At 45.2% G+C, this 27,852-nt stretch overlaps 1 protein-coding gene across 3 annotated transcripts; it reads right to left on the bottom strand.

Annotated features, from left to right (window-relative positions):
• Positions 1-61: 61 nt before the first annotated feature.
• On the bottom strand, positions 62-27,523 carry ANAPC7 (anaphase promoting complex subunit 7). 3 transcript variants are annotated; one of them, XM_031650746.1, is made up of 11 exons: positions 27,306-27,523; positions 22,348-22,534; positions 21,411-21,530; positions 15,468-15,579; positions 14,697-14,850; positions 13,492-13,634; positions 9,719-9,836; positions 8,119-8,315; positions 3,788-4,012; positions 2,645-2,795; positions 62-913 (listed from the first exon to the last, which is right to left on the bottom strand). In XM_031650746.1, exons 1-11 carry the CDS (start codon positions 27,506-27,508, stop codon positions 724-726), a joined length of 1,800 nt encoding a protein of 599 aa, XP_031506606.1. In that variant the 5' UTR covers positions 27,509-27,523; the 3' UTR covers positions 62-723. The 3 variants fall into 3 exon arrangements, with proteins under 3 accessions (XP_031506606.1, XP_031506607.1, XP_031506608.1); XM_031650747.1 differs by lacking the exon at positions 27,306-27,523 and adding an exon at positions 25,506-25,727; XM_031650748.1 differs by lacking the exon at positions 2,645-2,795.
• Positions 27,524-27,852: the final 329 nt, after the last annotated feature.

Genomic DNA, 27,852 nt, shown 5'->3' on the forward strand with positions numbered 1-27,852 from the left:
AAGACAAAAATACTAAGAGTCTATTTTAAAAAGGGCTTCCATTCTGATCACCCCAACACCATGACTGTACAAACCAGTTTTATTAGGGAACTGCCCCAGGTGCATCTCTGTTCATGCTCTCATCACACCTGTTTCTCAGATCAGCCCAGGCTCGGAGGGAAGTTACCAGCTAAGCAAAGAGGAAAACTGTTCTGCAAAATAGCAACTGTCAGCTTAAGGCATTACTAACATTGCAGAAGGAAGCAAGATTACTAGGGACGTCTGGATAGTCCAGGACAGTGACTTCTGGGAACAGGAAGCTCCCTAGGGCCAGATCGTGCTGCCATCCAACTTGGGAGATGACACTATCGTGCTGGGATGGTGGGTAACTCTTTCAAACCCATCCATGTCACAGAACAGTCTATTCCTTGAGCTTTTGGATTTAGAAATTAGTTATATAAAAAGTACTCTTGGCCCAGAAGCCCCAACATGTGTGTGGGTCTTGGGGCACTCCCTCAATCCTCCCTGGCTGGAGCAGGGGAGGATGGACATACATGGAAGGTTGGTCAGGCTCTGTTTTAGAAATGAAGTCACGACTAGGAATCGGGAGCGAGGGGGCAGAGACCCCTGCTGCAATCACATGCTGAATCATTGTCCTCCTGAGAGCAGGCTCCTACGGTTCCTTCAGTCCACGGAAGTGCTCAGAGCAGGGCAGGCCAGTGCGGCCATGGAGCTGCCGCCCCCTCATTGCATGCCGAACCACTGCTCCTGGTCAGCCCACTGGGCCGCCTCACTGTCGCTGCCCTCCAGGTCCCCTTCTTCCCCACTCCCTTCCATGTCGTCCACATCCTCCTCCTGAGTGGCATCCGTGGGACTCTCCTCCTTCTCCATCTTCTGCATCCCCTCTAGAGACTTCTGGTCATTGGGGTCCAAACTAGGGGACAACAAAACAAAGGAGACGCCTGAATCTCTGCCTTGCTCTTGCTGGCTGATTCGTCATCTCCCTGGCCCGGCAGTGAAATGACTACACAGTCCCAGAGAATGTGCTAAAGCCTGGGCTCGCAACTCAGGCTTCCAAGGCTGGGTTGAGGGAGTCCACCACCAGAAGTGCAAAAAGGAGTCTTTTCCTAATTTTTAGAATGCTCAATTTGAGTTTTTCTCCACAAATTTCTTAAATTTTTTCATACCTATTACCCCTAGCATGCTGCTAGAGGCAGCTACCAGATAACACAAATGAAAAAGTGGCAAACAAACATTAACAGGTAAATTCAAATGTAATTCCCAGAAAGTTGGGTTTTTGAGCTACAGGGTTACAAAAAATAGGAATTTCTCTGAGTATAGGTGTCCCATGTTCTTATGATGTAATTAAACATATCAGTATTTCAGGAGCCAACCAAAAACATCACGCTGTACCATGGAACAGACTTGTAAACACCTAGGTTAGACCCCAGGACCCAAGGCTACCTCTACCCAAGCATTTGCATTTAGCAGCTGAGTGTCAGTACATATGCCACCCCCACCCCAAAGTTCAGAGCCTCTAGAACATTCATTTGTTTGCCTCCTAAGCAATCTTTCCTCTTGCCTTGGTGACCATCACCCAAGCCAGCAGGTGTCCCACCCCTAGCAAACTCCACCTCTAATGGAAGTCTGGTATTTTATTTTCTCACTTGCTTCTGGGATTCTAAAAAGCAACTAAAACCCACGTTGGCACCCTGTTTCTACCGATACAAATGCGGACCAATCTGTAACATCTCCTCATCTCCTGGTTGAAGCCTTCCACATCCTGTACTCTGAAGCTGTCACCCAAACCCAGGGGTCTTGCCCTCTGGACTCCCATCTTCCCTTCTACAGACTGCTATGAAAGCCCTTAGCACGTGGTATGGTCAGTCTGCAGGTCTGAGACTGACAGCTCCCGAAACATAGCATCTCCAGTCGTCACTGAGATCCTAGGCACACAAGTGGTGCTTAACTGTGCGCTGGACAACTGAATGTGATCAGACTCTATATTAAAGACAGCCCTTCACCATAACCTTACAGACACACAGACAACCCTCAAAGAAACCACTTCTGTATTAAACAGTAAGAATACCACTATTTATTTAGTATTTACTATGTACCAGGCACAGGGCTAAGAGCTTTACATGAAATAATCATTTAACCCTCATTCGATCATTTAATATCTAATAAGGTAGCTAGATATAAACAAGGAAATGTGTTAGTAACTTGCCCAAGATCACAGGTGGTGAAGGTAGTATTCAAAACTTCAGACCTCAAGTTCTTAATGACTACAGTAGATAGAAACATGGGAAAGTACTTACAATACTTTGATTTGAAAAAGAATATAAAATATATACTAGGTACAACCCTATAAAAATATGTGTGGGCAAGGACAGAAGATGAGCTATACAAATGAACACAGATGTTATAGTGGTGTGGGATGGTTATGAGTGAAACAGTTCTCTAATGTTGTTAATATATTTTAAGAAAAAATTTTTAGAAGTCATGAATCCACAAATAACTCCTCTACCATTACTATTATTATTCTGCTTTCAACCATGGACACAAAGTGTGTGTGTGTTTCCATAACTCCATAACTCCTGTGACGCAGCTCACTGCCTCCTCTACCCTCCTCAGTGGCCTTCCCCCAAGGGAGGCTAGTGCCTACCTTAGTGCTATACTATACTGGTCCATTGCCTCCTGATACTCATTGACAGCTACAAGGAAATCTCCTAGGATCCGATGCAGGACACAGTCACTCTGATTAGCCAGTGCGTTCCTCAGCAAAGCAATTCCATCTTCATATTTCTGTTCTCTGCCTGGTAGAATAAAAAAGACCCTCACTGTCCTACTTGAACATTTTGAAAATATATTCCCATCTTAAGTCACGTACAAAAAAAACACAACTACCATTCTGACAATCTCTTTGCAGACATCCTCAAGATAACACCGGTGCAACACAAAGCGAGGGCAAGCACACCTGATGTCCTATTCAGTTAAGAAATCTGCAGTTTGAATTACAATGTTTTAAATGGGCTCTTAACTTTAAAAAGCCAAATTGCATTTGCCAACTAGCCCAAATTCAATGAACCAAATTATGAGTTCATCATAAATCAGGACTGAAAAAAAAAAAAACCAGGGCCAAATGGGAAGTCATAAAATAATTCAGATAGCACCAAACAGTTCAAACTGGCTAAAACCAGTTAGTTAGATTCAGCTCAAACTAATTCAGGACAACTCAAACCAGATAACAGTGAGCCAAGGCTGGGCACAGTGGCTCACGCCTGTAATCCCACCACTTTGGGAGGCCGAGATGGGTGGATCACGAGGTCAGGAGTTCGAAACCAGCCTGGCCAATATGGTGAAACCCTGTCTCTACTTAAAAAAAAAAAAAAAAGAAAAAAAAATTAGCTGGGTGTGGTTGTACATGGCTGTAGACCCAGCTACTCAGGAGGCTGAGGCAGAAAAATCGGTTGAACCTGGGAGGCGGAAGTTGCTGTGAGCTGAGATTGCGCCACTGCACTCCAGCCTGGGTGATAGAGCGAGAGGTCGTCTCAAAAAAAAAAAAAAAAAACAAAAAAGTGAGCCGAACAGATACCAACCAATTATAGGTGGCTACAGCCAAGCCAAGCAGGTCTAAGCCAGCTACATTTGGTTGGGCTAAATATAAACCAATCCAAGCAGGCTCAGACCTGCTGCAAAAGACACACACCTGTCTGGTCATCTGTACCTAGCTGGGACAAGGGTGTCCAATGAGGTCAGGTTTTATAAAAATTAATGATGAATAGGGCAGAAAATAAGACACACTTACTAAGCAGTTCTGCTTTTTTCACCACAGCCTTAATGTAATCTGGCCTTTGGGTCAGGGCTTTATCTAATAACGTTTTGGCTTTCTCCTGTGTCACTGGGTCTTCAAGACAAACGGTGGCTAAAAGGGTAAGGGTCTGTGCATTTGCTCCCAGAGTTTTGTAAACGTTGTTAGCCATTACCATTGCTTCTCGAATACTGTTGGAGGCTAAGTAACACTCGATAAGACCTGAAAAAAGTAAAACACATGAAGACATTCAATGCCATTACCACTCCAACCCATGCTTCCACTCTGACAGCTCTCCAAATTGCTAACCTTCAAAGTTTCAGACGAACGGCAGGCCAGGGGAAACTGATGGTGAGATTAGACAGGCAAGTGTGTTGATGGAATAGCTAAGAAGTGCTCTTCCCCAGAGCACTTGATGGATGTGGAAAAAGACTGCCTTCAAAGGCACCTTCAGTTTAGGGAAGGAAACAAGCACATGTAAGGAACTCACAGCATGTGAGCACCCCATCTGACTGCTGGAAGAATAAATGCGACACTAATGATTAGTTTGTCATATGGCCAAGAGATCAAAGTAGTGAGAGATGATGTTCCCAACAAAACCCAAGGTTTTGCTGCCTCTTAACAAGCTGTTATTCTCCAGCTGCATTCGGTCACCTGCAGGGCTAGGTTTAAGATGGAAGGCTCCTAGGGTCTTTTTTTTTTGAGATGGAGTTTCGCTCTTGTTGCCCAGGCTGGAGTGCAATGGCACCATCTCCACTCACTGCAACCTCCGCCTCCCGGGTTCAAGTGATTCTCCTCCCTCAGCCTCCCAAGTAGCTGGGATTACAGGCATGCGCCACCATGCCCGGCTAGTTTTGTATTTTTAGTAGAGACAGGGTTTCTCCATGTTGGTCGGGCTGGTCTTGAACTCCTGACCTCAGGTGATCCGCCTAGCTTGGCCTCCCAAAGTGCTGGGATTACAGGTATGAGCCACCGTGCCTGGCCTGGCTCCTAGAGTCTTTAAGTGAATTTCCAGTTTGACAAATAAAGGACTTATTGTCAAGCAACCTAGGGAGAAAGACTCTTTTATTTGAAACATAACAGCTGTCTCAAAAGGCACTTGCTAAGGGCTTCCCTAAACTAGATGAAGAATACTTTATCAGGTGCACCAAACAGACTGGAACGGGCAGCCCTTGCCTCTTTCCACACCCACAGCGAGATGTCCTATGAGGAGGCCACCTTGAGAAGAGTCAACTCTCAACTCTTCACGCCAAGAAGTTGAGGAGAACAGAGGAATAACTTTTTGGCACAAAGCGCTCATCAAAACAAAAAAACAGCTTAAACCCCAAACCCACACAATCCTTGGCAGATTTTCTCTGCATACTCCTCCACCCTAGCAGCATTTATAACATTCATGCACACCCTTCCACACACTATGGTTACTTAACCAGAAATTATCTAACTCTTTTTTTTTTTTTTTTAAGAAACAGTCTTGCTCTGTCATCCAGGCTGGAGTGCAGTGGTGATATCTCAGCTCACTGCAACCCATGTCTCCTGGGTTCAAGCGATTCTTCTGCCTCAGCCTCCCAAGTAGCTGGGACTACAGGTGTGTGCCACCACGCATGGCTAAATTTTTTTCTATTTTTAGTAGAGAAGGTATTTCGCCATGTTGGCCAGGCTGGTCTTGAACTCCTGACCTCAGCTGATCCACTGGCCTCGGCCTCCCAAAGTGCTGGGATTACAGGCGTGAGCCACCACACCTGGCCAATTACCTAACTCTTAATCCATGCTGGATTCCACACACAGTTGTTTGCAATTACTTATTGAATAGTTTTAATTCCCTGCTAAAGCCCTACTGGAGCTTAAGAAGAAAACAGAATGCACTTGCCTAACCTAAACCTCTACCAGCAAAAGAAGGAAGCTCCCACTGGAAGCTGTAAGAAATCTCAAAGGGTGTAGTCAGAGTTGCCCTGACCCAAATCTCCAAATGGCAGCTTAAGAAGCCTCACTGGCCAACTGGGAAACATCTGCTGTCCAAATATTATAGGACAGGCTATTCAACTGCATCCCTGATCTCTGGTGAAATAAGCATGCAGTATAATGGAATTAACATGATAACAGCAGCTGGGAAGATAGGGAAGTTACAGTTTCAGGATCAAGAAGTTAATCTGAAATCAATGGCTAGTTTGCTGGAGCTTCTTTAAAAACAAAGACAATCCTCTTTCCCCCCAACAAATCCAGAGGCATAGCTCTCTGGCTATATAAGCAGATCTGTTCTCTTTCCCAACATCCAAATTTTATTTCTCAAATTTGAACTCATCTTCCTGTTAAGAGCAAATCACTCCTAGACTCCTGGGTATATTTTTAAGTGCTTATAAAAATATGTTTTGGAGGAACTGCATCTTGTAAGATCTATTTTAATGTCTGTGACTGAGTCACCAAACGTTGCTGAAGCTGGCACAGGTCCTTTGAACTCCTAGGGTCAGTTCACATGAACTTAAAATATTACGTAACAAAACAAAGTTGGACCCCGATTGTGCCCACTCTGGAGGTCACAATGAACAGACCCATTCCCACAGCCAACACTATCATACGGATGTGGAGTTATCCCATGAGTACTAACTCTGGCCCAAGGTAAGATGGCCACAAAAAAGAATAGGCCTAACAGGCCATGTACAGTGGCTCATGCCTGTAATCCCAGCACCTTAGGAGGCCAAGGTGGGCAGATCACTTGAGCCCAGGAGTTTGGGACCAGCCTGGCTAACATGGCGCAACCCCGCCTCTACTAAAAATACAAAAATTAGCTGGGTGTGGTGGTGCACGCCTGTAATCCCAGCTACTCAGGAGGCTGAGGCAGGAGAATCACTTAAATCCAGGAAGCAGATGTTGCAGTGAGCTGAGATTGCATGGCTGCACTCCAGCCTGGGCGACAGAGTGAGATTCTATCTCAAATAAAAATAAAAAAAATAGGCCGGTTGTGGTGGCTCATGCCTGTAATCCCAGCACTTTGGGAGGCTGAGGCAGGGAGATCATGAGGTCAGGAGTTCGAGACCAGCCTGGCCAACATGGTGAAACCTCATCTCACTAAAAAATACAAAAATTAGCCAGGTGTGGTGGTGGGCGCCTGTAATCCCAGCTACTTGAGAGGCTGAGGCAGGAGAATCGTTTGAACCTGGAAGGTGGAGGTTGCAGTGAGCCAAGATCATGCCATTGCACTCCAGCCTGGGCGACAGGGTAAGGCTCTGTCTCAAAAAAAAAAACAGGGCCTGGGCACAGTGGCTCATGCCTGTAATCCCAGCACTTTGGGAGGCCGAGGTGGGCAGATCACGAGGTCAGGAGATTGAGACCAGCCTGGCTAGCACAGTGAAACCCTATCTCTACTAAAACTACAAAAAATTAGCCGGGTGTGGTGGCTGGGAGTCTGTGGTCCCACATGCTCAGGAGGCTGAGGCAGGAGAATGGCATTAACCCGGGAGGTGGAGCTTGCAGTGAGCCAAGATTGTGCCACTGCACTCCAGCCTGGGCAACAAAGTGAGACTCTGTCTCAGAAAAAAAAAAAAAAAAAGGAATTAAAAAAAAATAGGCAAACTAAGTGATCTCTCATGGTGCCTGACACAGAGAGATTCATATTAATGAGTATGCCACATTGGATGGGGGCGAGGGGTGGGAGGACAAAAAAAAACCCCATCCCAACTCTCCACTCACCAAAAAACAGAAAAAAAAAATCAGAAAAAATGGACTCTGAAAGTACAGGGTGACAAATCCATTGAAAGCCCTAAATAAATGTAAAATGCCTAGTGCAGTGGTTCCCAAACTTGTCTGCACATTGATAACACCTGGGGATCTCCAGAAATGTCAATGTCTATTCCCAACTCCATATATTTCCATCTACATTGAAGAGATGCAACATCAGGATTTGAAAAGCTTTCCCAGATGATTTTTTTTTTTTTTTTGGGAGGGAGTCTCACTCTGTTGCCAGGCTGCAGTGCAGTGGTGTGATCTCAGTTCACTGAAACCTCTGCCTCCCAGGTTCAAGCAATTATCCTGCCTCAGCCTCCCAAGTAACCGGGACTACAGGCGTGCGCCACCATGCCTAGCTAATTTTTGTATTTTTAGTAGATGCGGGGTTTCACCACGTTGGCCAGGATGGTCTCAATCTCTTGACCTCGTGATCCGCCCGTCTCAGCCTCCCAAAGTGCTGAGATTACAGGCATGAGCCACCACATCCGGCCAGCTTCCCCAGATTATTCTAACAGAGTTTGGGAAGTGCTGGCCTAATGAAACCTTCCGTCTGAGGACTGTTGCCACACCCACAGATTCACACCATTCACCTGTGTTTTCTATCTTACCTTCATAACAATCTAAGCGACAAGGTGCGAGCCGTATGGCCTCCCGAAAGTGGATTATTGCTTCTTGGACTCTGCCCATGTTCCTAAGTGCTGCTCCCTTAAGTAGCAAAGCTTGAACACTATTACTGTTCAGCTGAATGGCCTTGGCTCCTAAATAGAGGGCCCGTGAGTAGCGTTTGCTATAGAAGCTGTGACAGCTGCAGACAACAAAAAAACAACAAAAAAACCCCATAAGTTATTTAAGAGAAGACAAAAAGAAACTTCATCCAAAAATCATATTGAAGGCCCTGAACATAATCCTTATTCCAAACCACACTTACAGTTTTAACCTATGATATTAGTAGAAAAGCAAAACAAACCAAAAAATCCACTAAATATTTATTTTTAAAGGGAAATCTTGATACGGAAGGGACAAATTATGAAAAAGAACCTATGATCTAGATATTAGTTATTAGCAGAGAGGCATTAGGAGAATTTGTAAAGCCAGGTTAATAACAAAGGAGCATCTTCTGGCCCCATCACTGATGGCTCAGTACTAAGCACAACGCATTCACCAACTCAGTTAATGCTTAACCCTAGGAGGAGAGGTTATTAGCCCATTTTCCAAATGAGAATACAGACCTAGATAGATAAATAATACATCCAGAGTCAAAAACCATGATTTGAATCCAGGACTGATTATCCTTTTAAAAATATATACATATACTTGTGTGTGTGTGTGTATATATATATATAGAGAGAGAGAGAGAGACAGAGAGAGAGAGAGACAGAGAGAGAGAGAGAGAGACAGACAGAGAGAGAGAGAGAGAGAGAGAGAGAGAGAGAGAGAGAGAGAGTCTTGCTACACTGCCCAGGCTGGTCTCAAACTCCTGGCCTCAAGTAATTACCTCTTTTAATTTTATTTATTTATTTTTGAGACAAAAACTCACTCTGCTACCCATCTGGAATGCAGTGGCACGATCTTGGCTCACTGCAACCTCTGCCTCCTGGGTTCAAGCGATTCTCCTGTCTCAGCCTCCCGAGTAGCTGGGATTACAGGCGTGCGCCACCATGCCCGACTAACTTTTTTTTTTTTTTTTTTTAGATGGAGTCTTGCTCTGTCACCTAGGCTGGAGTGAAATGGTGTGATCTTGGCTCACTGCAACCTCTGCCTCCCAGATTCAAGCAATTCTCCTGCCTCAGCCTCCCAAGTAGCTGGGATTACAGATGCCTACCACCACACCTGGCTAATTTTTGTATTTTTAGTAGAGATGGGGTTTCATCATGTTGGTCAGGCTAGTTTCAAACTCCTGACCTCAAGCGATCCACCCACCTTGGCCTCCCAAAGTGCTGGGATTACAGGCGTGAGCCACCGCACACAACTTTTGTATTTTTAGTAGAGACAGGGGTTTTGCCACGATGGCCAGGCTCGTCTCGAACTCCTGGCCTCAAGCAATCCACCTGTCTCAGTCTCCCAAAGTGTTGAGATTACAGGCATGAGCCATCATGCCTGGCCAGGCGATTACCTCTTAAACCTGAGCTTTCAATTTATATTCTCTTCAGGAGCAACCACAATCTCTTAATCTACTGACAACTGGGGAGAAAGAAGGCATAATCATACCCAGAAACCACCCACGGTTCTGCATGCTGATCAGAGATATTGAAAAGGCGGCATCCAAGGTTCTCAACATCCTCCAGCCGCCCTTCTCGTGCCAATAGGTAGCCATATACATCCATTCCTAGAAAAGGAGGACACAGAAGAGGTGTTTTAAGCAGAGAAGCAGGGGTCCCACATACAGGACTAGCACCCAATATCAGACCCCATGTTGAGGCCCCAGCTCCTGCAGGGGCTAAGCCCTTTCCACCATCACAGGCTCCTCCCACTACTATTTCCAGTTTCCTACAAAGTGACTATTAAAATGCAAAACCCAGGCCGGGAGCAGGGGCTCACACCTGTAATCCCAGCACTTTAGGAAGTCAAGGCAGGTGGATCATGAGGTCAGGAGATCAGGACCATCCTGGCTAACACAGTGAAACCCTGTCTCTACTAAAAATACAAAAAATTAGCCGGGCATAGTGGCACGCGCCTGTACTCCCAGCTACTTGGGAGGCTGAGGCAGGAGGATCACTTGAACCAGGAAGACGTAGGTTGCAGTGAGCCAAGATCACGCCACTGCATTGCCTGGGCGACAGACTGAGACTCCGTCTCAAAAAAAAAAAAAAAAAAAAAAAAGAAAATGCAAAACCCAGCTGGGCATGGTGGCTCACACCTGTAATCCTGGCACTCTGGGTGGCGGAGGCAGGAGTATCACCTGGGCCCAGAAGTTCAAGACCAGCCTGGGCAATATGGTAAGACCCTGTTCTCCACATAAATTTTAAAATATTAGCCAAGTGGTTGGGTGTGGTGGCTCATGCCTGTAAACCCAGCACTTTGGGAGGCTGAGGCAGGCAGATCACGAGGTCAGGAGTTCGAGAACAGGCTAACAGGTGAAATCCCATCTCTACTAAAAATACAAAAATTAGCTGGGCATGGTGGCGTGTGCCTGTAATCCCAGCTACTCAGGAGGCTGAGACAGGAGAATCGCTTGAACCAGAGAGGCGGAGGTTGCAGCGAGCCGAATCACACCATTGCACTCCAGCCTTGGCTACAGAGCGAGACTCTATCTCAAAAAAAAAGAAGGGCCAGGCGTGGTGGCTCATGCCTGTAATCCCAGCACTTTGGGAGGCCAAGGCAGGTGGATGACGAGGTCAGGAGTTCAAGACCAGCCTGGCCAAGATGGTGAAACCCCGTCTCTACTAAAAATACAAAAAATTAGCTGGGTACAGTGGCAGGCGCCTGTAATCCCAGCTACTCGAGAGGCTGAGGCAGGAGAACTGCTTGAATTCGGAGGGCGGAGGCTGCAGTGAGCCGAGATTGCACCACTGTACTCCAGCCTGGGCGGCAGAGTAAGACTATGTCTAAAAAAGTAAATAAATAAAATAAAATAAAAAGAAAAAAAAATTAGCCAAGCACAGTGGCACATGCCTTTGGTCCCAGCTACTCAGGAGGCTAAGGCAGGAGGACTGCTTGTGCCCAGGAGGTCAAGGCTGCAGTGAGCTATGTTTGAGCCACTCCAGCCTGAGTGACAGAGTGAGACCCTGTCTCTAACAACAAAAACAAAACCAAAAACCAAAGGAGGCTGGGCATGGTGACTCATGCCTATAATCCCAGCACTTTGGGAGGCCGAGGCAGGAGTTCAAGACCAGCCTGGCCAAGGTGGTGAAACGTTGTCTCTACTAAAAATACAAAAACTTGCTGGGCATGGTGGCACACACTTGTAATCCCAGCTACTCAAGAAGCTGAGGCAGAGAACTGCTTAAACCCGGGAGGTGGAGGTTGCAGTGAGCCGAGATCGCGTCACTGCACTCCAGACTGGGCGATAGAGTGAGACTCCGTCTCACAAAAAAAAAAAAAGACAAAACAAAAAAACAAAAAACAAAGGAGCAGAACAACCTACCTCACAATTTGAAAGCCTGCAATTTTCAGGAAGTGTTTGCCCCTCTCTCCTGTGGCGTGATATACAGCTACCCGAACCCAACCCAACCAGAAAAGGCCCAAAAAAAGGCATCAAGTAAGGTTTCTCTTTCAAGAGTTCTAGACCATCAGAAACATGCTGCTGAAAAGCCAGTCAGTCTCAGAAAAAGTTGGCCTATTCCCAAAAAACCTGTAGTTCTATCCAAAATGTAGTTCATTAAAGATCACCACCTCGGCCGGGCGCGGTGGCTCAAGTCTGTAATCCCAGCACTTTGGGAGGCCGAGGCGGGCGGATCACGAGGTCAGGAGACCGAGACCATCCTGGCTAACCCGGTGAAACCCCGTCTCTCCTAAAAAATACAAAAAACTAGCTGGGCAAGGTGGCGGGCGCCTGTATACAGTCCCAGCTACTCGGGAGGCTGAGGCAGGAGAATGGCGTAAACCCGGGAGGCGGAGCTTACAGTGAGCTGAGATCCGGCCATTGCACTCCAGGCTGGGCGACAGAGCGAGACTCCGTCTCAAAAAAAAAAAAAAGATCACCGCCTCAGGCTGGGCACAGTGGCTCAGGCCTGTAATCCCAACACTTAGGGAGACTGAGGCGGGTGGATTACCTAAGGTCAGGAGCTGCAGACCATCCTGGCTAACATGGTGAAACTCCCGTCTCCTCTAAAAAAATACAAAAATTAGTTGGGTGTGGTGGCGGGCACCTATAATCCCGGCTACACGGGAGGCTGAGGTGGGAGAGTCACTTTAACCAGGAGGCTGAGGTTGCAGTGAGCCAAGATTGTGCCACTGCACTCCTGCCTGGGCGACAAGAGTGAAACTCCGTCTCAAACAAACAAGCAAACAAAAAATCACTGCCTCTCCCCAGCCCCCGTTTTATTCTCACCCACATTCTATAAAAAGGGACCTATGCTCACTGTTACCTATCTCTTGCCACCATTCTCTTCCATCCCTTGTTATCCCCCTTCAGATTCCCATGAAAATTCCTCTCAAGCCAAGATTACTATAATGCTCCTGCTGGCTCCTGGGCCTGGGTCTGAGATTCCAAGCTGCCAGCAGCTGCCAGACTAGTATTTCTAAAACACCATTTTCATCATGGGTGCAGGGAGCTTGCAGAAGAGGAATAAGCACTTGAGGCGAGAGGGAGATCTTGTGCAAACAAATCCATTTTTCTAGATCTGTTTCCTCATCTAAATGCTTGGGATGGCCCCTTCCTAGCTCCACCATTCCCCTGAGTTAAGAGCTCACAAGACTGTTTACTGTCACAAGGCCTTGTTTTTCTGATGGCCTTTTTTGGGCCTTTACAAATAGACAGCATATCTATCTGACCTTATTTCCCACTATTCCTGAGTACTCACTGCCAGTGTCCCAACTGCCATCTCTTGGAGGTCCCTGTGAAGATTACCTGTCACCTGCAATCTTTTTTAAGATCAGTGATTTTTCTGTTGTTCACGCCTAATTACTGTCTTTAATCACCTTATCCCTTTATTATTCCTTTTTAATTATACTAAGGATACGGTAAAACAAAATTCCCTAAAAGGATATTATGGTTTTAGGGATGCCATTCAAATTCTCAGTCAGGCACATCATAAATTTGTAAGTCATAAGGAGGACCTATGACCCCCTCAAAAGAAAAAAAGCCAAATAATGATCTGTGGGGAGAAGACACTTGAATTCAATCAAAAACAACTGCTTAAATGGAATTACCTAAGTGTTAGAAACATGTGTCATGACCTAAAAAAACTAAAAGACTACTATAAGTTTTATACACTATTTCTATGAAACTTGGTATCGAGCATTCATGCTGCATATTCTCCCTATTATCTCTGATCCCCCCCAACAACAGCCACTGTCTTCCTGCCCCAAGAATTACTTACCTTTTATCAGATAAGGATCCAACATCTGTGCCTGTTCAAACTTGAGGACAGAGTTTTTATTGTCTCCGGCTCTGAAGTACAGATCTGCTAAGCTTCCCAGTAGGTCCACGTTATCTCGCAATAAGGATTTTTTCTCTAGTGAACTTTAAGATATTTATTAAACATTGAACCTTTAAATCTATTATAAATCCTCTTAGTTGTTGAATCTGGATGATTGGTCATACAGATAGTATTTTCTTTTGCATAAATATAAAAGTCTTCATAATAAAAAACTTTAAGCTTATGACTTTAAAAAAAGTTATATAGGACAGGATAGCAAAAATACAGAATAAAGCAGAAATCTCTCAGTACAAACAAATAACTTTGTGGTGGCAGTTCTTCAGAACACAACATACGCTACGTGGTGTTAAAAGTAATGTCATTCACAAGTGACACCTATTTATTACTCAAGTAAATGACTTTGCATAACACAAGCCCAAGCCTCTTCTTGTCCTTGAACTTTATCTGAATATAAAGAAAATCCCTAGTCCCAAGAAGGCAAGCCAGGTTAGATGTTGCAATAAACTAAGCTTCTGGTGAGTGCAAAATGATTTTCTTCCAGGTTGAAGAATGATACACCAAGGCCAGACATAGTGGCTCACGTCTATAATCCCAGTACTTTGGGAAGCCCAGGTGGGAGAATCACTTGAGCCCAGGAATTCAAGACCAGCTTGGGCAACATGGTGAAATCCCATCTCTACAAAAAAAATACGAAAATTAGCTGGGTGTAGTGGCATGCACCTGTAGTCCCAGATAATCAGGAGGTTGAGCAGGGGGATGGTTTGAGCCCAGGAGATTGACAGGTCAAGGCTACACTGAACTGTGACTATGCCACTGCACTCCAGCCTGGGTGAGAGAGAGAGAAATCTTGTCTCGAAAAAAACAAAAAAATGACACACCAAGGTAGCCGGCTTTGCTTCGCAAGGGTTACTACCTATGCAGGTGCAGAGCTAAACTCAGTCAGATTTATATTTTTACAGGTCCCCAACAGAGATGATTACATGATTATATTTGGGACCATTCAGTATAAAAGACTAACACATCCCAGAGACTGGCTGCAGCACCAAGAGAGAAGCATCTCATTTTTCTTTTTGTTACTTCAGATACACCAGAATTCCAGACAAGCAAAGGCCTCAAAAACACTGAATTAACTTTGTGGCTCTCACCAGATGGTATTGATTGCTCTTGAGTTGTCACCGGTGTGCACAAAAGCATACGCTTTGATCCACACAGATAGCCAGTCCAAGTTAGGCACGGTTTGGATCACATTCATTGTCATGGACGCCACCTCTGCCCCTTTTACAGAAAGGGACAGCAAGCCTAAACCAACAAAAAGCAGAAGAAAGAAAGTAAGGCATGATATCTCTCTTCCACATGCAAGGAGCAACGAGCTATGTTTTCCCTCAGCTAAAAGGCAACTGCTTCCCTATTCTGAGCAATGCATGACAGAAAAAACATATTTTAGTATTTCTTTTCTTTTTGAGACAGAGTCTTGCTCTGTCCCCCTGGGCTGGAATGCAGTGGCACAATCTCAGTTCACTGCAACCTCCACTTTCCTGGGTTCAAGTGATACTCATGCCCCAGCCTCCCGAGGAGCTGGGACTACAGGCATGTGCCACCATGCCTGGCTAATTTCTGTATTTTTAGTAGAGACGGGGTTGTGCCATGTTGCCCAAGCTGGTCTTGAACTCCTGAGCTCAGGCAATCCACCCACCTCAGCCTCCCAAAGTGCTAGGATTACAGGTGTGGGCCACTGTGCCCAGCCAAAAACCATGATTAAGTATTTCTTGACTGAATATGTGACAACAGAATCCTATTAAATCACTCTCTGGAGGGGAACTTTTAAAAAATAAAGTTATTCTAATGTACAGCCAAGATTGAGAACTACTATCTTTGACAGTAAACATGCCATGAAAACAGGCAGAAAATATCTCTACCTAGAATGGCATCAAGGGCTAATGGGCACTGCCTCAGCACCTCCTTATAGCTGGTGACTGAAGGGCGCTCCTGACCAGCCTTCTTGTACAGGTTTGCCAGCATCATGTTTATCTGTATAAACACAAACAACAGATAGTAAAATAAGTGTATACTGCAAAGAAAATCTCTCACCATGAAGAAGTCCTAATTTTCATTACCAGTTATTTACTTTTTACTGGAAAATCTACCCACAACCCTGTGCAAATAAAGGGAGACTGACCCCATTCTTCAAAAGAAAGAAGAAATTACTACCTTTCCTTTCCCTAGCTCCTCCTATCCCTAAGAGGAAAGTCACATTTCCTTCCCACAAGGCCCAGTAATATCTGAACAAAAGATGCTGCCCTCTGGAAACTGGAACATTCATTTAAGAAATGGTAGAGAATGCTAGTTAACTTGATTCTTTCTTGATCTTAAAACAGAAGATGAACTATCTCACATAAGAAAGTGAGAAACTCCTGACATAGCTAGTTAAGAAGGATCAGATCAGTCTTTCCTAAAAAGGAAATGATACAGAAAGACAGATAAAGAAGTGTAATACTTGGCTTTTCTCTGACAATTCGACTTGTGGCTAGACTCTAGCCTAACACTTAAGGCTTTGGCCCGTAGGTACTGTCTAACTCACTAAAGTAATGCTACAAAAATCAGCTACACTATTTAAATCCAGTGAGTGCAGACAGCTGCATTTTAGCATAATTTAAATATGTAACTTCATAAAGCTAAATTAAAATAATCCTACCTAACATGCAACTGGGAAAACTCAAGAAAATCTAAAAGTTCTGGCCAGATGTGGTGGGTCACGCCTGTAATCCCAGCACGTTGGAAGGCCGAAGTGGGTGGATCACGAGGTCAGGAGATCGAGACCACCCTGGCTAACACGGTGAAATCCCGTCTCTACTAAAAAACACAAAAAATTAGCTGGACGTGGTGGCAGGCGCCTGTAGTCCCAGCTACTCGGGAGGCTGAGGCAGGAGAATGACGTGAACCCAGGAAGCAGAGCTTGCAGTGAGCCGAGATCGTGACACTGCACTCCAGACTGGGAGACAGAGCGAGACTCCGTCTCAAAAAAAAAAAGAATATCTAAAAGTTCCAAAGAATATAGAAGTTATAGGCAAGTGGTAAAAGACCTTCCTAATAGTACACAGATAAACACAATATTCCAATTTAAAATTAGATTTTTTCTCTTTTTCTTTCTGAGACGGAGTTTCACGCTTGTCACCCAGGCTAGAGTGTGATGGCGCCATCTCGGCTCACTGCAACCTCTGCCTCCTGGGTTCAAGTGATTCTCCTGCCTCAGCCTCCTGAGTAGCTGGGATTACAGCCACCCGCCACCACGCCCAGCTAAATTTTTTTGTATTTTTAGTAGACACGGGGTTTCACCATGTTGGCCAGGCTGGTCTCGAACTCCTGACCTCAGGTGATCCACTCACCTCGGTCTCCAAAGTGCTGGGATTACAGGTGTCAGTTACCGTGTCTGGCAAAATTAGTAGATTTTAAACACAACAGTATTTGCTAGATCATTAACCTAAGGAAGCAGTCAATGTGAGGGCACAAAAGAAAAAAGGTCAACCCCCAATCTCTTCGATTATCTGTGGCTTGGTATGCCAGATATTTACTAGAAAGAGCGGCTCTGAAGATAAAGAACATCTGTTGCAAGATAAAGAACATCTGTTGCAATTATAGACCTACATTACATAAAACAATCTAATATAGCATTAATTCACACTAATTCAAACAATGGAATAATGAAACACTAAAAATAAAACTATTTTTTACTTGGCCTCAGATTTTCCGTATTAGGCTACTATTTTGAAAATGCAAAGAAAAATACTTAAAGGAAAACTCCAGGATTGATGTCAATACTTGTAAAGAATAAAAAGTTAAATCTAAGATCCTTTCTTGACTGCTGGTTATATTAACAAACTATGACTGATGGACTATCTGTCTCAACAAATATCAAAATTTCCTTTAAGCTACTTGACTGTCACTTTAAAAGAATGAGTTTTGAGTAATACCTAATGAAAAAGTCAGTTATTGGCCGGGCGTGGTGGCTCACGCCTTCTAATCCTAGCACTTTGGGAGGCCAAGGCGGGTGCATTACAAGGTCAGGAGTTCGAGACCAGCCTGGCCAACGTGGTGAAACCCTGTCTCTACTAAAATACAAAAAATTAGCCAGGTGCAGCAGCATGTGCCTGTAGTCCCAGCTACTCAGGAGGCTGAGACAGGAGAATCGCTTGAACCCAGGAGGCGGAGGTTGCAGTGAGCTGAGATCATGCCATTGTACTCCATCCAGCCTGGGCAACAGAGCAAGACTCCATCTCAAAAAAAAAAAAAAAAAAAAAGTCAACTATTTTAAAAATAGATCCTCACTTAAGAACATCATAAAGCCACATTCCACCAGTTATAAAAACAAGCAGTCATCATTTTCTAAAAACTGAGTAAGAAATTCTATGTTGGTATGTTTACTCTTAAAATGTGAAGATTTACCAAGATTTAATAATCTAACACTGAAATTTTCCTTTAAAATGTGAGGGAATGTGTGGCGATGTTTACCATATATTAACAGACATTCATTTAGACATATTTTGACTCACTTCCTTGTCCTTTACACAGACTGAGAAGCCAGTTAACTCCCTAACGGACAAGAAAGAAAAACTGTAAATGTTAAAGGTTTATGTTCGAGGCACACATCTTTGCTCCTAGCTATAAGAGCACTACAGAATGAAGGATACGTACTACTGACAAATGCAGACTCATACAGTTGCTCTAAGAATGATGGCAATGAAAATCAAGCAGTGGACACTATAAAGCTGAGATGCTTTGCCATTACTATTTTCCAAAAAAAACTCCTACAAATATCCACAAGTCATTTCGAAGGAGATTATGGTATATTTCTAATAAGGTAGGGAATAGTATCCTTCAAAGTTTATAATTAAAATGGCTTCTTGGCCGGGCATGGTGGCTTACACCTATAATCCCAGCACTTTGGGAGGCCGAGGCGGGCGGATAACCTGAGGTCAGGAGACCGAGATCATCCTGGCCAACATGGTGAAACCCTGTCTCTACTAAAATGCAAAAAAGTAGCCAGGCATGGGGGTGTGCGCCTGTAGTCCCAGCTACTCGAAAGGCTGAGGTAGGGAGATGGAGGTTGCAGTGAGCTGAGATCGTGCCACTGCACTCCAGCCTGCCGACACAGCAAGACTCCGTCTCAAAAAAAAAAAAAAAAAAGGTTTCTTACAAAAGGAAGATACCTTGAGTATTGCAGCAGACATTCTTTATCTGTGCAAAAAGATTATTCTTGGAGTAAGAGAAGACTTTCATAGGTTACCAGAACAGGATTTGGTATACAGCATCCAAGCTTATTATGAGAGAGGTTAATTCATAATAAACGTTCAAGTGTTTTTAATAGCAGCCAAAATCATACTGAAAAAATAGCTTCAAAAACTCAGAAAACAGTAAATAATACCTTAATATGAGGAGGTGCTTAAACATGTTCTCATCAAGTTTGGTTACTTTTAAAGTTCAGCAAGACTTGGATGAAGCAGCACTAACTAAAATACACCAGGCCCCTACTGCTTAGATTTCCTATCTTTTAAAGGCAGGAGGATGCACACGTCATTTTACCTATAAAATTCCTTATTATTAAGCAAAAGTTGCACAAAACAGTTTTTGAATAAAGTGAGCAGGGCGGGAGACATGACAGTATTCTTAGAATATTAAACACTGATATATTCTCACATTCATGAACTTATTTAGCATTTATAAAACTAACAGAAAAAATACTATTCTTCTCATTTTATAAATAAAAAAGTAGTAAAGCTCACAAATTAGTAACATGCCCAAGTTTGCACTGCACACAGCTTGTATGCCCTAAACTCAAACTAGACACCAGATATTTTGATTTTAATTAAAGGTGTTTTCTTCACTGTAATATGCTGCCAAATCAAACACAAAGACATATTCTACACATAAATAAGGATAAAAGAATCTTACAGTATTAAGTTTGAAAACAAAGGAATAAAACCACCCCCATTACCAAAGGGGTACACCTATGGAGGGCAAAATATGAAGTTCTAAAAAAGTATGTTTACCACCTGGAAGTGTTTTGCAAATAAATCATTATTTCCTATAATAAGAAACATCAAAGGCTTCTCTGCCTATGGAGTAGCCATTCTTTATTCCTTTATTTTATTAGTAAACTCACTTTCACTTAAAAACAAAAACACGAAGAGGCCAGGTGCAGTGGCTCGCACCTGTAATCCCAGCAATTTGGGAGGCTAAGGTGGGAGGACAATTTGAGCCCAGAAGTTTGAGACCAACCTGGGCAACACAGTGGAGACTATCTCTAAAAAAATATATATATATATATAAAATATATATTATATAATATATATAATATATAATATATATTATATATATATATACACAGAGAGAGAGACAGAGAGAGAGAGAGAGAGAGGGGGCTGGGGCCGGGTGCTGGGTGGCTCATGCCTGTAATCCCAGCACTCCAGGCCTGAGGTAGATCTCACCTGAGGTCAGGAGTTCGAGACCAGCCTGACCAACATGGAGAAACCCCGTCTCTACTAAAAACACAAAATTAGTCGGGCATGGTGGCGCATGTCTGTAATCCCAGCTACTCAGCAGATTGAGGCAGGAGAATCGCTCGAACCCAGGAGGCGGAGGTTGCAGTGAGCTGAGATTGTGCCATTGCACTCCGGCCTGGGCAACAAGAATGAACCTCCCTCTAGAAAAAAAAAAAAAAAAAGGCCGGGCATGGTGGCTCACGCCTGTAATCCCAGCACTTTAGGAGGCTGCAGCAGGCAAATCACAAAGTCAGGAGTTCAAGACCAGCCTGGCCAATATGGTGAAACACCATCTCTACCAAAAATACAAAAATTAGCCAGGAGTGGTGGTGGTGGTGGTGGGTGCCTGTAGTCCCAGCTACTTGGGAGGCTGAGGCAGGAGAATCACTTGAACCTGGGAGGTGGTGGCTGCAGTGAGCCAAGATTGCACCACTGCACTTCAGCCTGGGAGACAGAGCAAGACTCTGTCTCAAAACAAAAAAACAAAACAAAAATAAAAAATAGGCGTGGAGTGGTGTCTCACCTATAATCCCAGCATTTTGGGAGGCTAAAGTGGGAGGACAACTTGAGCCCAGGCGTTTGAGACCAGCCTGGGCAACACAGTGGAACCTTGTCTCTACCAAAAATAAAAAAAATTGGCTGGGCGCAGTGGCTCCCGCCTATAATCCCAACACTTTGGGAGGCCAAGGTGGGCGGATCACCTGAGGTCAGGAGTTCAAGACCAGCCTGGCCAACATGGCAAAACCCCATCTCTACTAAAAATACAAAAAAATTAGACTGGTATGGTGGCAGGTGCCTGTAATCCCAGCTACTCGGGAGGCTGAGGCATGAGAATCGCTTGTACTTAGGAGACGGAGGTTGCAGTGAGCCCCCATGCTATTGCACTCCAGCCTGGGCAACAATAGCAAAACTCCATCTCAAAAAAAAAAAAAAAAATTAGCTGGGTGTGGCAGCTTGCAACTGTAATCCCAGCTATTTGGGAGGCTGAGGTGGGAGGATTGCTTAAGCCTGGGAGGTTGAAGCTGCAGTGAGCCAGAATCACACCACTGCACTTTAGCTTGGGTGACGGTGAGACTCAGTCTCAAAAAATACTAAGTTAAACATTAAAAAAAGAAAAAAAGAAAACACCAAAGAATAAGCATGTGTAGTTATCATTTTCAACAGCTGAATTTTCAGGGTCCCCCACTCCATGAAGAGGAAGAAAATGAGAATTAGAATCATGGGTAAAATGTTCAGATGGACTCCTTAATGCATGAGAAAACATGGAGGGAGGGAGCAAGGTTAGGAGGGCTGAGGAGAAAAACACACAAACATTCAACTTACTTTGGGAGTTCTTTGTCTTGAAGGGATCCCATCAAGTATAGCAATGGCATCTTTATCTTGTTTTAGCATTGTGTAACATTCAGCCATTTTGTATTTCACTTCAATTTCAGATGGAAGACACTAAAAGACAATGAAAATATCTCTTTGAAACATTATTCCAACAATATGAAAGTACCTCAAAACGTTAAACACAGTTATCATATGACCCAGTAATTCTTTTTTTGAGACAGGGTCTCGCTCTGTTGCCCAGGCTGCAGAGCCCAGTTGCCAGGCTGGAGTCCTGCAATGCAGTGATGCCAACATAATTTACTGCAGTCTTGAACTCCTAGTCTCAAGCAATCCTCCCACCTTGGCCTCCTCAGTAGCTAGGACTACAGGTGTGTGCCACCATGCCCAGCTGTGTAAAGACAGGAGTCTCACTATGTTGCCGAGGCTAGTCTCAAACTCCTGACCTCAAGTCCTCCCACCTTAGCCTCTCGAAGTGCTTGGATTACAGGTGTGAGCCACTGTGCCTGGCCTCATCTTTTACAACTAATCAGCTATCATCTAAATCAGCGGTCCCCAACCTTTTTGACACCAGGGACCAGTTTCATGAAAGACAATTTTTCCACAGATGGGGAGTGAGAGGGTGGTTTCAGGATGAAACCGTTCCACCTCAGATCATCAGGCATTAGTCAGATTATGATAAGGAACACACAACCTAGATCCTAGCAAGTGTAGTTCACAATAGGGTTTGTGTTCCTGTGAGAATCTAATGCTACAGCTGATCTGACAGGAGGCGGAGCTCAGGCAGTAATATTCACTAGCCCTCCACCCACCTCCTGCTGTGCAGCCTGGTTCCTAACAGACCAGGCACTGGGGCCTGGGGAGCCCTGTTCTAAATTTTTGGAGTCTTTCTCAAAAAAAAAAAAAAAATCACAATTCTATCTTCGATTACCTGACTTTGTGGAGTAGATGCAGAATTTCCAGTTGAAGGTCTCACTTTTGAAGTTTTACTTAGCGCTTTCTTCTGCTGTAAAGCCATGGTATACTTACTCACAGCATTCCGATATTCCTTATCATGAAAGAGAGAATCTGCATGATACACCAAAAGCTGGTACTTCTGAGATGGGGAGAATAACTCACTAGAAAACAAAGAAAGTATATCCCCTACATAGGTTATTTTGAAATTTTAGAAGGAACACTGTTAAGTGTCTACATAAGCCTAGCGCAAAGCCTTGTATAATGACAGCTTACAAAAGAGTCAATGTACCCTGAGTGCTAGTCCCTAAAGAACCATGAAAGTTGAAAGCTGAACTCTATGCTAATATGATAAATATATCTATTGCTCAATATAATCTTTCTTTAACATTAAAGCAATGATACCTATGAATCAAATCCAGTAGGAGATAGAGAAAATGTAATACATCTTTTCCTCCCTTTCAATCCAAGCTCCCCCAACTTTTTTTTTTGAAATGGATTCTCACTCTATCATCCAGGCTGGAGTGCAGTGGCGCGATCTCAGCTCACTGCAACCTCCACCTCCCAGGTTCAAGCGATTCTCCTTCCTCAGCCTCCAGAGTAGCTGAGATTACAGGCACGTGCCACCACGCCCAGCTAATTTTTGTTTTTTTTTTTAGTAGACACAGGGTTTCGTTATGTTGGCCAGGCTGGTCTCAAATTCCTGACCTCAAGTAATCTACCTGCGTCGGTCTTCCAAAGTGCTGGGATTACAGTTATAGTGAGCCGAGATTGCACCATCGCACTCGCACTCCAGCCTGGCGACCGAGTGAGACCCCATCTCAAAACAAAACAAAACAAAAACAAAAAAACTAAAGAAAATGCCACTATAAAAGGAGAATGGGGGGCTGGGCGTAGTGGCTCACGCCTGTAATCCCAGCACTTTGGGAGGCCAAGGCAGGCGGATCACCTGAGGTCAGGAGTTCAAGACTAGCCTAACCAACATGGTGAAACCGTCTCCACTAAAAATACAAAATTAGCTGGGCATGGTGGCGCATGCCTGTAATCCCAGCTACTCGGGAGGTTGAGATAGGAGAATCGCTTGAACCCGGGAGGCGGAGGTTGCTATGAGCCGAGATTGCGCCACTGCACTCCAGCCTGGGCAACAAGAGTGAAACTCTGTCTTTAAAAAAAAAAAAAAAGGCCGGGCGCAGTGGCTTACGCCTGTAATCCCAGGCCACAGGGTTTCTTTTCGTTGAAGTAATGAAAACTTTCTGGAATTAGATCATGGTGATGACCATACAATTTTGTAAATACTCTAAAACCCAAAGAATTGCATTACTGTGGCCATGCACGATGGCTTACGCCTATAATCCTAGCTACTTAGATGCTGAGGCAGGAGAATCACTTGAACCCAGGAGGCAGAGCTTGCAGTTAGCCAAGATCCCGCCACTGCACTCCAGCCTGGGTGACAGAGAGAGGCTCTGTCTCATAAATAAACAAACAAACAAACAAAAAACGGCCGGGAGCGGTGGCTCATGCCTGTAATCCCAGCACTTTGGGAGGCTAAGGTGGGAGGATCACCTGAGGTCAGGAGTTCGACCAGCCTGGCCAGCATGTTGAAACCCTGTCTCTACTAAAAATACGAAAATCAGCCAGGCGTGGTGGTGGGCACCTGTAAACCCAGCTACTTGGAAGGCTGAGGGAAAACTGCTTGAACCCAGGAGGCGGAAGCTGCAGTGAGCCGAGATCACGCCACCGCACTCCAGCCTTGGTGACAGAGCGAGACTCAGTCTCCCCCCCAAAAAAAACAACACAACAAAAAAGTATAGTCTAGATGACTTAAGTTCTCTTCAAACTCTGTGATTCTATGTATGTAGTGAGAAATAACCATCTGATGCCTGGATACAAAAGTATTATTACACCCACAGAAGGCATTCAGATATTCATATAACATACATGTCTACTTACACATGCATAAGTTACCTCTGTAATGACACAGGAAAAAATAGTTACTGCCTCTGGAGAAAGGAAATGGTGGGGTGAGGTTCAAGACTCAGGGAAAGATACTGATCTGCATGCCCCTTCTCCACTGTTTGAATTTAACAGTGTCTACTGCCTATTCCACAAGAAATTTTAAAGTATAAACCATGAAGGGCAGAAACCTGAACATGTCCTAAAGCTAGGAAACTGCCAATCTAACCTAACATGAAAAAGCATGGGCTAAACTTAGTCTAGCCAGAGAATTAAACTGTTTCAAACTCTCCTGTAACATCTTTGAGAACTAAGAGCAAGTAGGGCCTAAATCTCCAAACGTGGAAACTATGCTTTGACAAATCACTCAGAACCAAGAACCAAGTGAAAGGTTCCAGAATAAACACAGAAGGCTGACAGAGACCAGGGCTCCTGTCAACATGAAGTGGATGGTGGCAAAATGATGGGTCTCACTAGTAAGGTCCAAAGCACACTAATGAGGCCGGGCTCGGTGGCTCACGCCTGTAATCCAAGCACTTTGGGAGGCCTAAGTCATGGGGATCACTTGAGGTCAGGAGTTCGAGACAAGCCTGGTCAACATGATAAAACTCCATCTCTATTAAAAAAAAAAAATTAGCCGGGCATGGTGGTGCGAATCTGTAATCCCTGTTACTCAGGAGGCTGAGGTGGGAGGATTGCTTGAGCCTGGGAGGTGGAGGCTGTAGTGAGCCAAGATTGCACCACTGCACTCCAGCCTGGGCAACAGAGCAAGACTCTGACTGAAAAGCAAAACAAAACAAAACACCAAAGCACACTCATGAAAATCCAATGGGCAGCAGCAGCTGCATTGTAAGCACTTTAAGGACCTTTCCCTTCTGACCTAGACCAGCTTCTATAGCAGGCCAAACACTAATACATCTACAGAGTAGAAGTTTCCATGATAATGCCATTTGGAGGTAACAGACTGGTGGCTCAGAATGGAGACTCTCCAGTCAGAGAAGACCAGGTCCAGACATTGTACTCCTCCATTTATTAGATGTGTGAACTCAGACAAGGGTATTCCACCTCCCTGAGGTTGTACTCACTTCCTCAACACACTCAATAAGCATGTGAGTGCTTAATGCGCACATCCACTGTGCTTTCAATTGCTAGGCGATGCAAAGGGTAGAAAAGTGGGAGTACCTGAGAGTCCTGGGAGTCAGAGAAGGTTCTCTGGGAGAGATGTTCAGGCTAAAACCTGAAGGAGGAGGCAGCGCTGAGATAAGGACCGTTGCAGCAGGAACAGCAAGTACAAGGGCCCAGAGAACACGCTTGGTACATTCAAATAACACAAAGAGGCCAAGCGTGGTGGCTCACGCCTGTAATCCCAAAATTTTGGGAGGCCGAGGTGGTGGGATCACCTGAGGTCAGGAGTTCAAGACCAGACTGGTCAATATATTGAAACTCCGTTTCTACTAAAATTACAAAAATTACCTGGGCGTGTGGCGCTCGCCTGTAATCCCAGCTACTTGGGAAGCTGAGGCAGGAGAATCGCTTGAACCCAGGAGGCGGAGGCTGCAGTGAGCCGAGATCGCGCCACTGAACTCCATCCAGCCTGGGCGACAGAGCAAGGCTCTGTCTCAAAAAAAACAAAAATAAATAAATAACAGAAAGAATAGCCAGAGAGGCTGGAGAGCAGTGAACACAGTAATGAGATGAAGTAGCAGAGAGTGAAGGGCAGATATTTCCCTTCGGAGGCCATGGGAAATAATTTTCATGAGTGCAATAAAGGATTTTTTTTTTTTTTTTTTTTTAAGACGGAGTCTCGCTCTGTCGCCCAGACTGGAGTGCAGCGGCGCGATCTCGGCTCACTGCAAGCTCTGCCTCCCGGGTTCACGCCATTCTTCTGCCTCAGCCTCCCCAGTAGCTGGGACTACAGGTGCCCGCCACCACACCCGGCTAATTTTTTTGTATTTTTTTTAGTAGAGACGGGGTTTCGCCGTGTTAGCCAGGATGATCTCGATCTCCTGACCTCGTGATCCGCCTGCCTCGGCCGCCCAAAGTGCTGGGGTTACAGACGTGAGCCACTGCAACCGGCCAGTGAAGGATTTTAAGCAGGAGAGGGACATGTACTTAAGGATGGACACTCAAGGATGGAATCAGCCCAGTGCTTCAATGAAACAAGAAAGAAGCCACGCCCACCCATTAATGGAATCTCCCGTTTCCTTTTTTTGAGACAGGCTGTCGTTCTGTCGCACACGGTAAAGGGCAGTGATGCGATCACGGCTCACTGCAGCCTCGACCTTCTGGGCTCAAGCAATCCTCCTGCCTCAGCCTCCCGAGTAGCTGGGAACTCAGGCACGCACAATCACGCCCGGCTAATTGTTTAATTTTTATTTTTCATAGAGGCAGGGTCTCCCTATGTGGCCCAGGTTAGTCTTAACTCCTGGGCTCAAGCGATCCTCCCGCCTCGGCCTCCCAAAGTGCTGGTATTAGAGGCGTGAGCCATCGCGCCCGGCCCCGTTCTCAGGGGTTTCCCAAGGCGAGAAAGTGGACCCTCCTGATACACTTAATGGGGTGACCAATCTCAGATGCGGGGCTAGAGCATAAAAACCAGGAGGCTGGGTCCCGGAGCTGCAGCGAGAGAAAAAAACGTTCTCTGGAAGGAGCCGAGAGGGGAGGATTCGGCCCAGCGATGTGACAGTCGCGCTACCCTGCGACAGGTGCCTCAGAAAACCCTCGCCTGGGTCGTCCTCTGAGCCTCTGCCTTCTATTTCTCCAAGCCGCCGCTCGCCACATCTCCGCAAGGACTTGACGCCGGCACCCAGTGAACCCAACTTGCGCTCCGAAGTCTGCTCCACTCCACTACGCCCTCGCAGACGCCGGAGCCTCCGCGGTGCGGGAGGCCGCTCCTTCCCGCCTGTTCCCGCGTGCCCTGAGCCCCCGGTCCCAGACCACTGCGGCTTTCTCCTCAGCCCCAGGCCGCTCCCCGCCTCAACTCACGGGTTGTTATTACTCATTGTAAGTAACAAGCTGCTGAGGAGCCGCACGTTGGAGTGCAGCCCCGCGGCCGCCATGTCCCGCACGTGGTCTATCACATTCATCCTGCCCTGCAAGGCCGCGGGCAGTGGCGGCAGCACTGTCTCGAAAAACCGGTAAGGGATCCTTAGGGAAGACTCCAAAATGGCCGCGTCGCCGGGGTCCATCGGGTCCACACGCGGCCCGCCCCCAAGCAAGAGGTAACTACTGAAGTGCCCGAATAAAAAGAAACTCGAGTCCCTGCTCCTGTCGTGGTCCCTTTCCGGTGAAATGAGTTGTTACTTTTACGCAAAAATTACGTCATCATCCTAAACTGCAAAATTTACTGAGGATTTACAATGAGACAAAAGTCACCTTAGTAAGACTACTTGGTCAATTTGAATGAGTCTGAGAGGAATTTGTGCCTCTCAGAAATTAAAATGTGTGGGCATTTACCAGAAATAAAATATAGTAAGGTGAGGAAAAGCGCTCCAACTGGAATTAAATATTCTAATCGGGCGCCAGGGACAGA

The sequence above is a fragment of the Papio anubis genome, chromosome 9 (genome assembly GCF_008728515.1).
Source record: "Papio anubis isolate 15944 chromosome 9, Panubis1.0, whole genome shotgun sequence".
Classification (NCBI taxonomy): Eukaryota; Metazoa; Chordata; class Mammalia; order Primates; family Cercopithecidae; genus Papio; species Papio anubis.

Bases quoted from the DNA above. Each gene is read 5' to 3' on its own strand.
- ANAPC7 (XM_031650746.1), bottom strand. From the start codon at position 27,508: ATGGACCCCGGCGACGCGGCCATTTTGGAGTCTTCCCTAAGGATCCCT. The intron at 9,837-13,491 runs GTAAGTAATTCT...CTCCTTTTCTAG, and splicing joins GGATCCTTATCTGATAAAAG to GAATGGATGTATATGGCTAC. The intron at 8,316-9,718 runs GTATGATTATGC...TGTTGTCTGCAG, and splicing joins GAACCGTGGGTGGTTTCTGG to CTGTCACAGCTTCTATAGCA.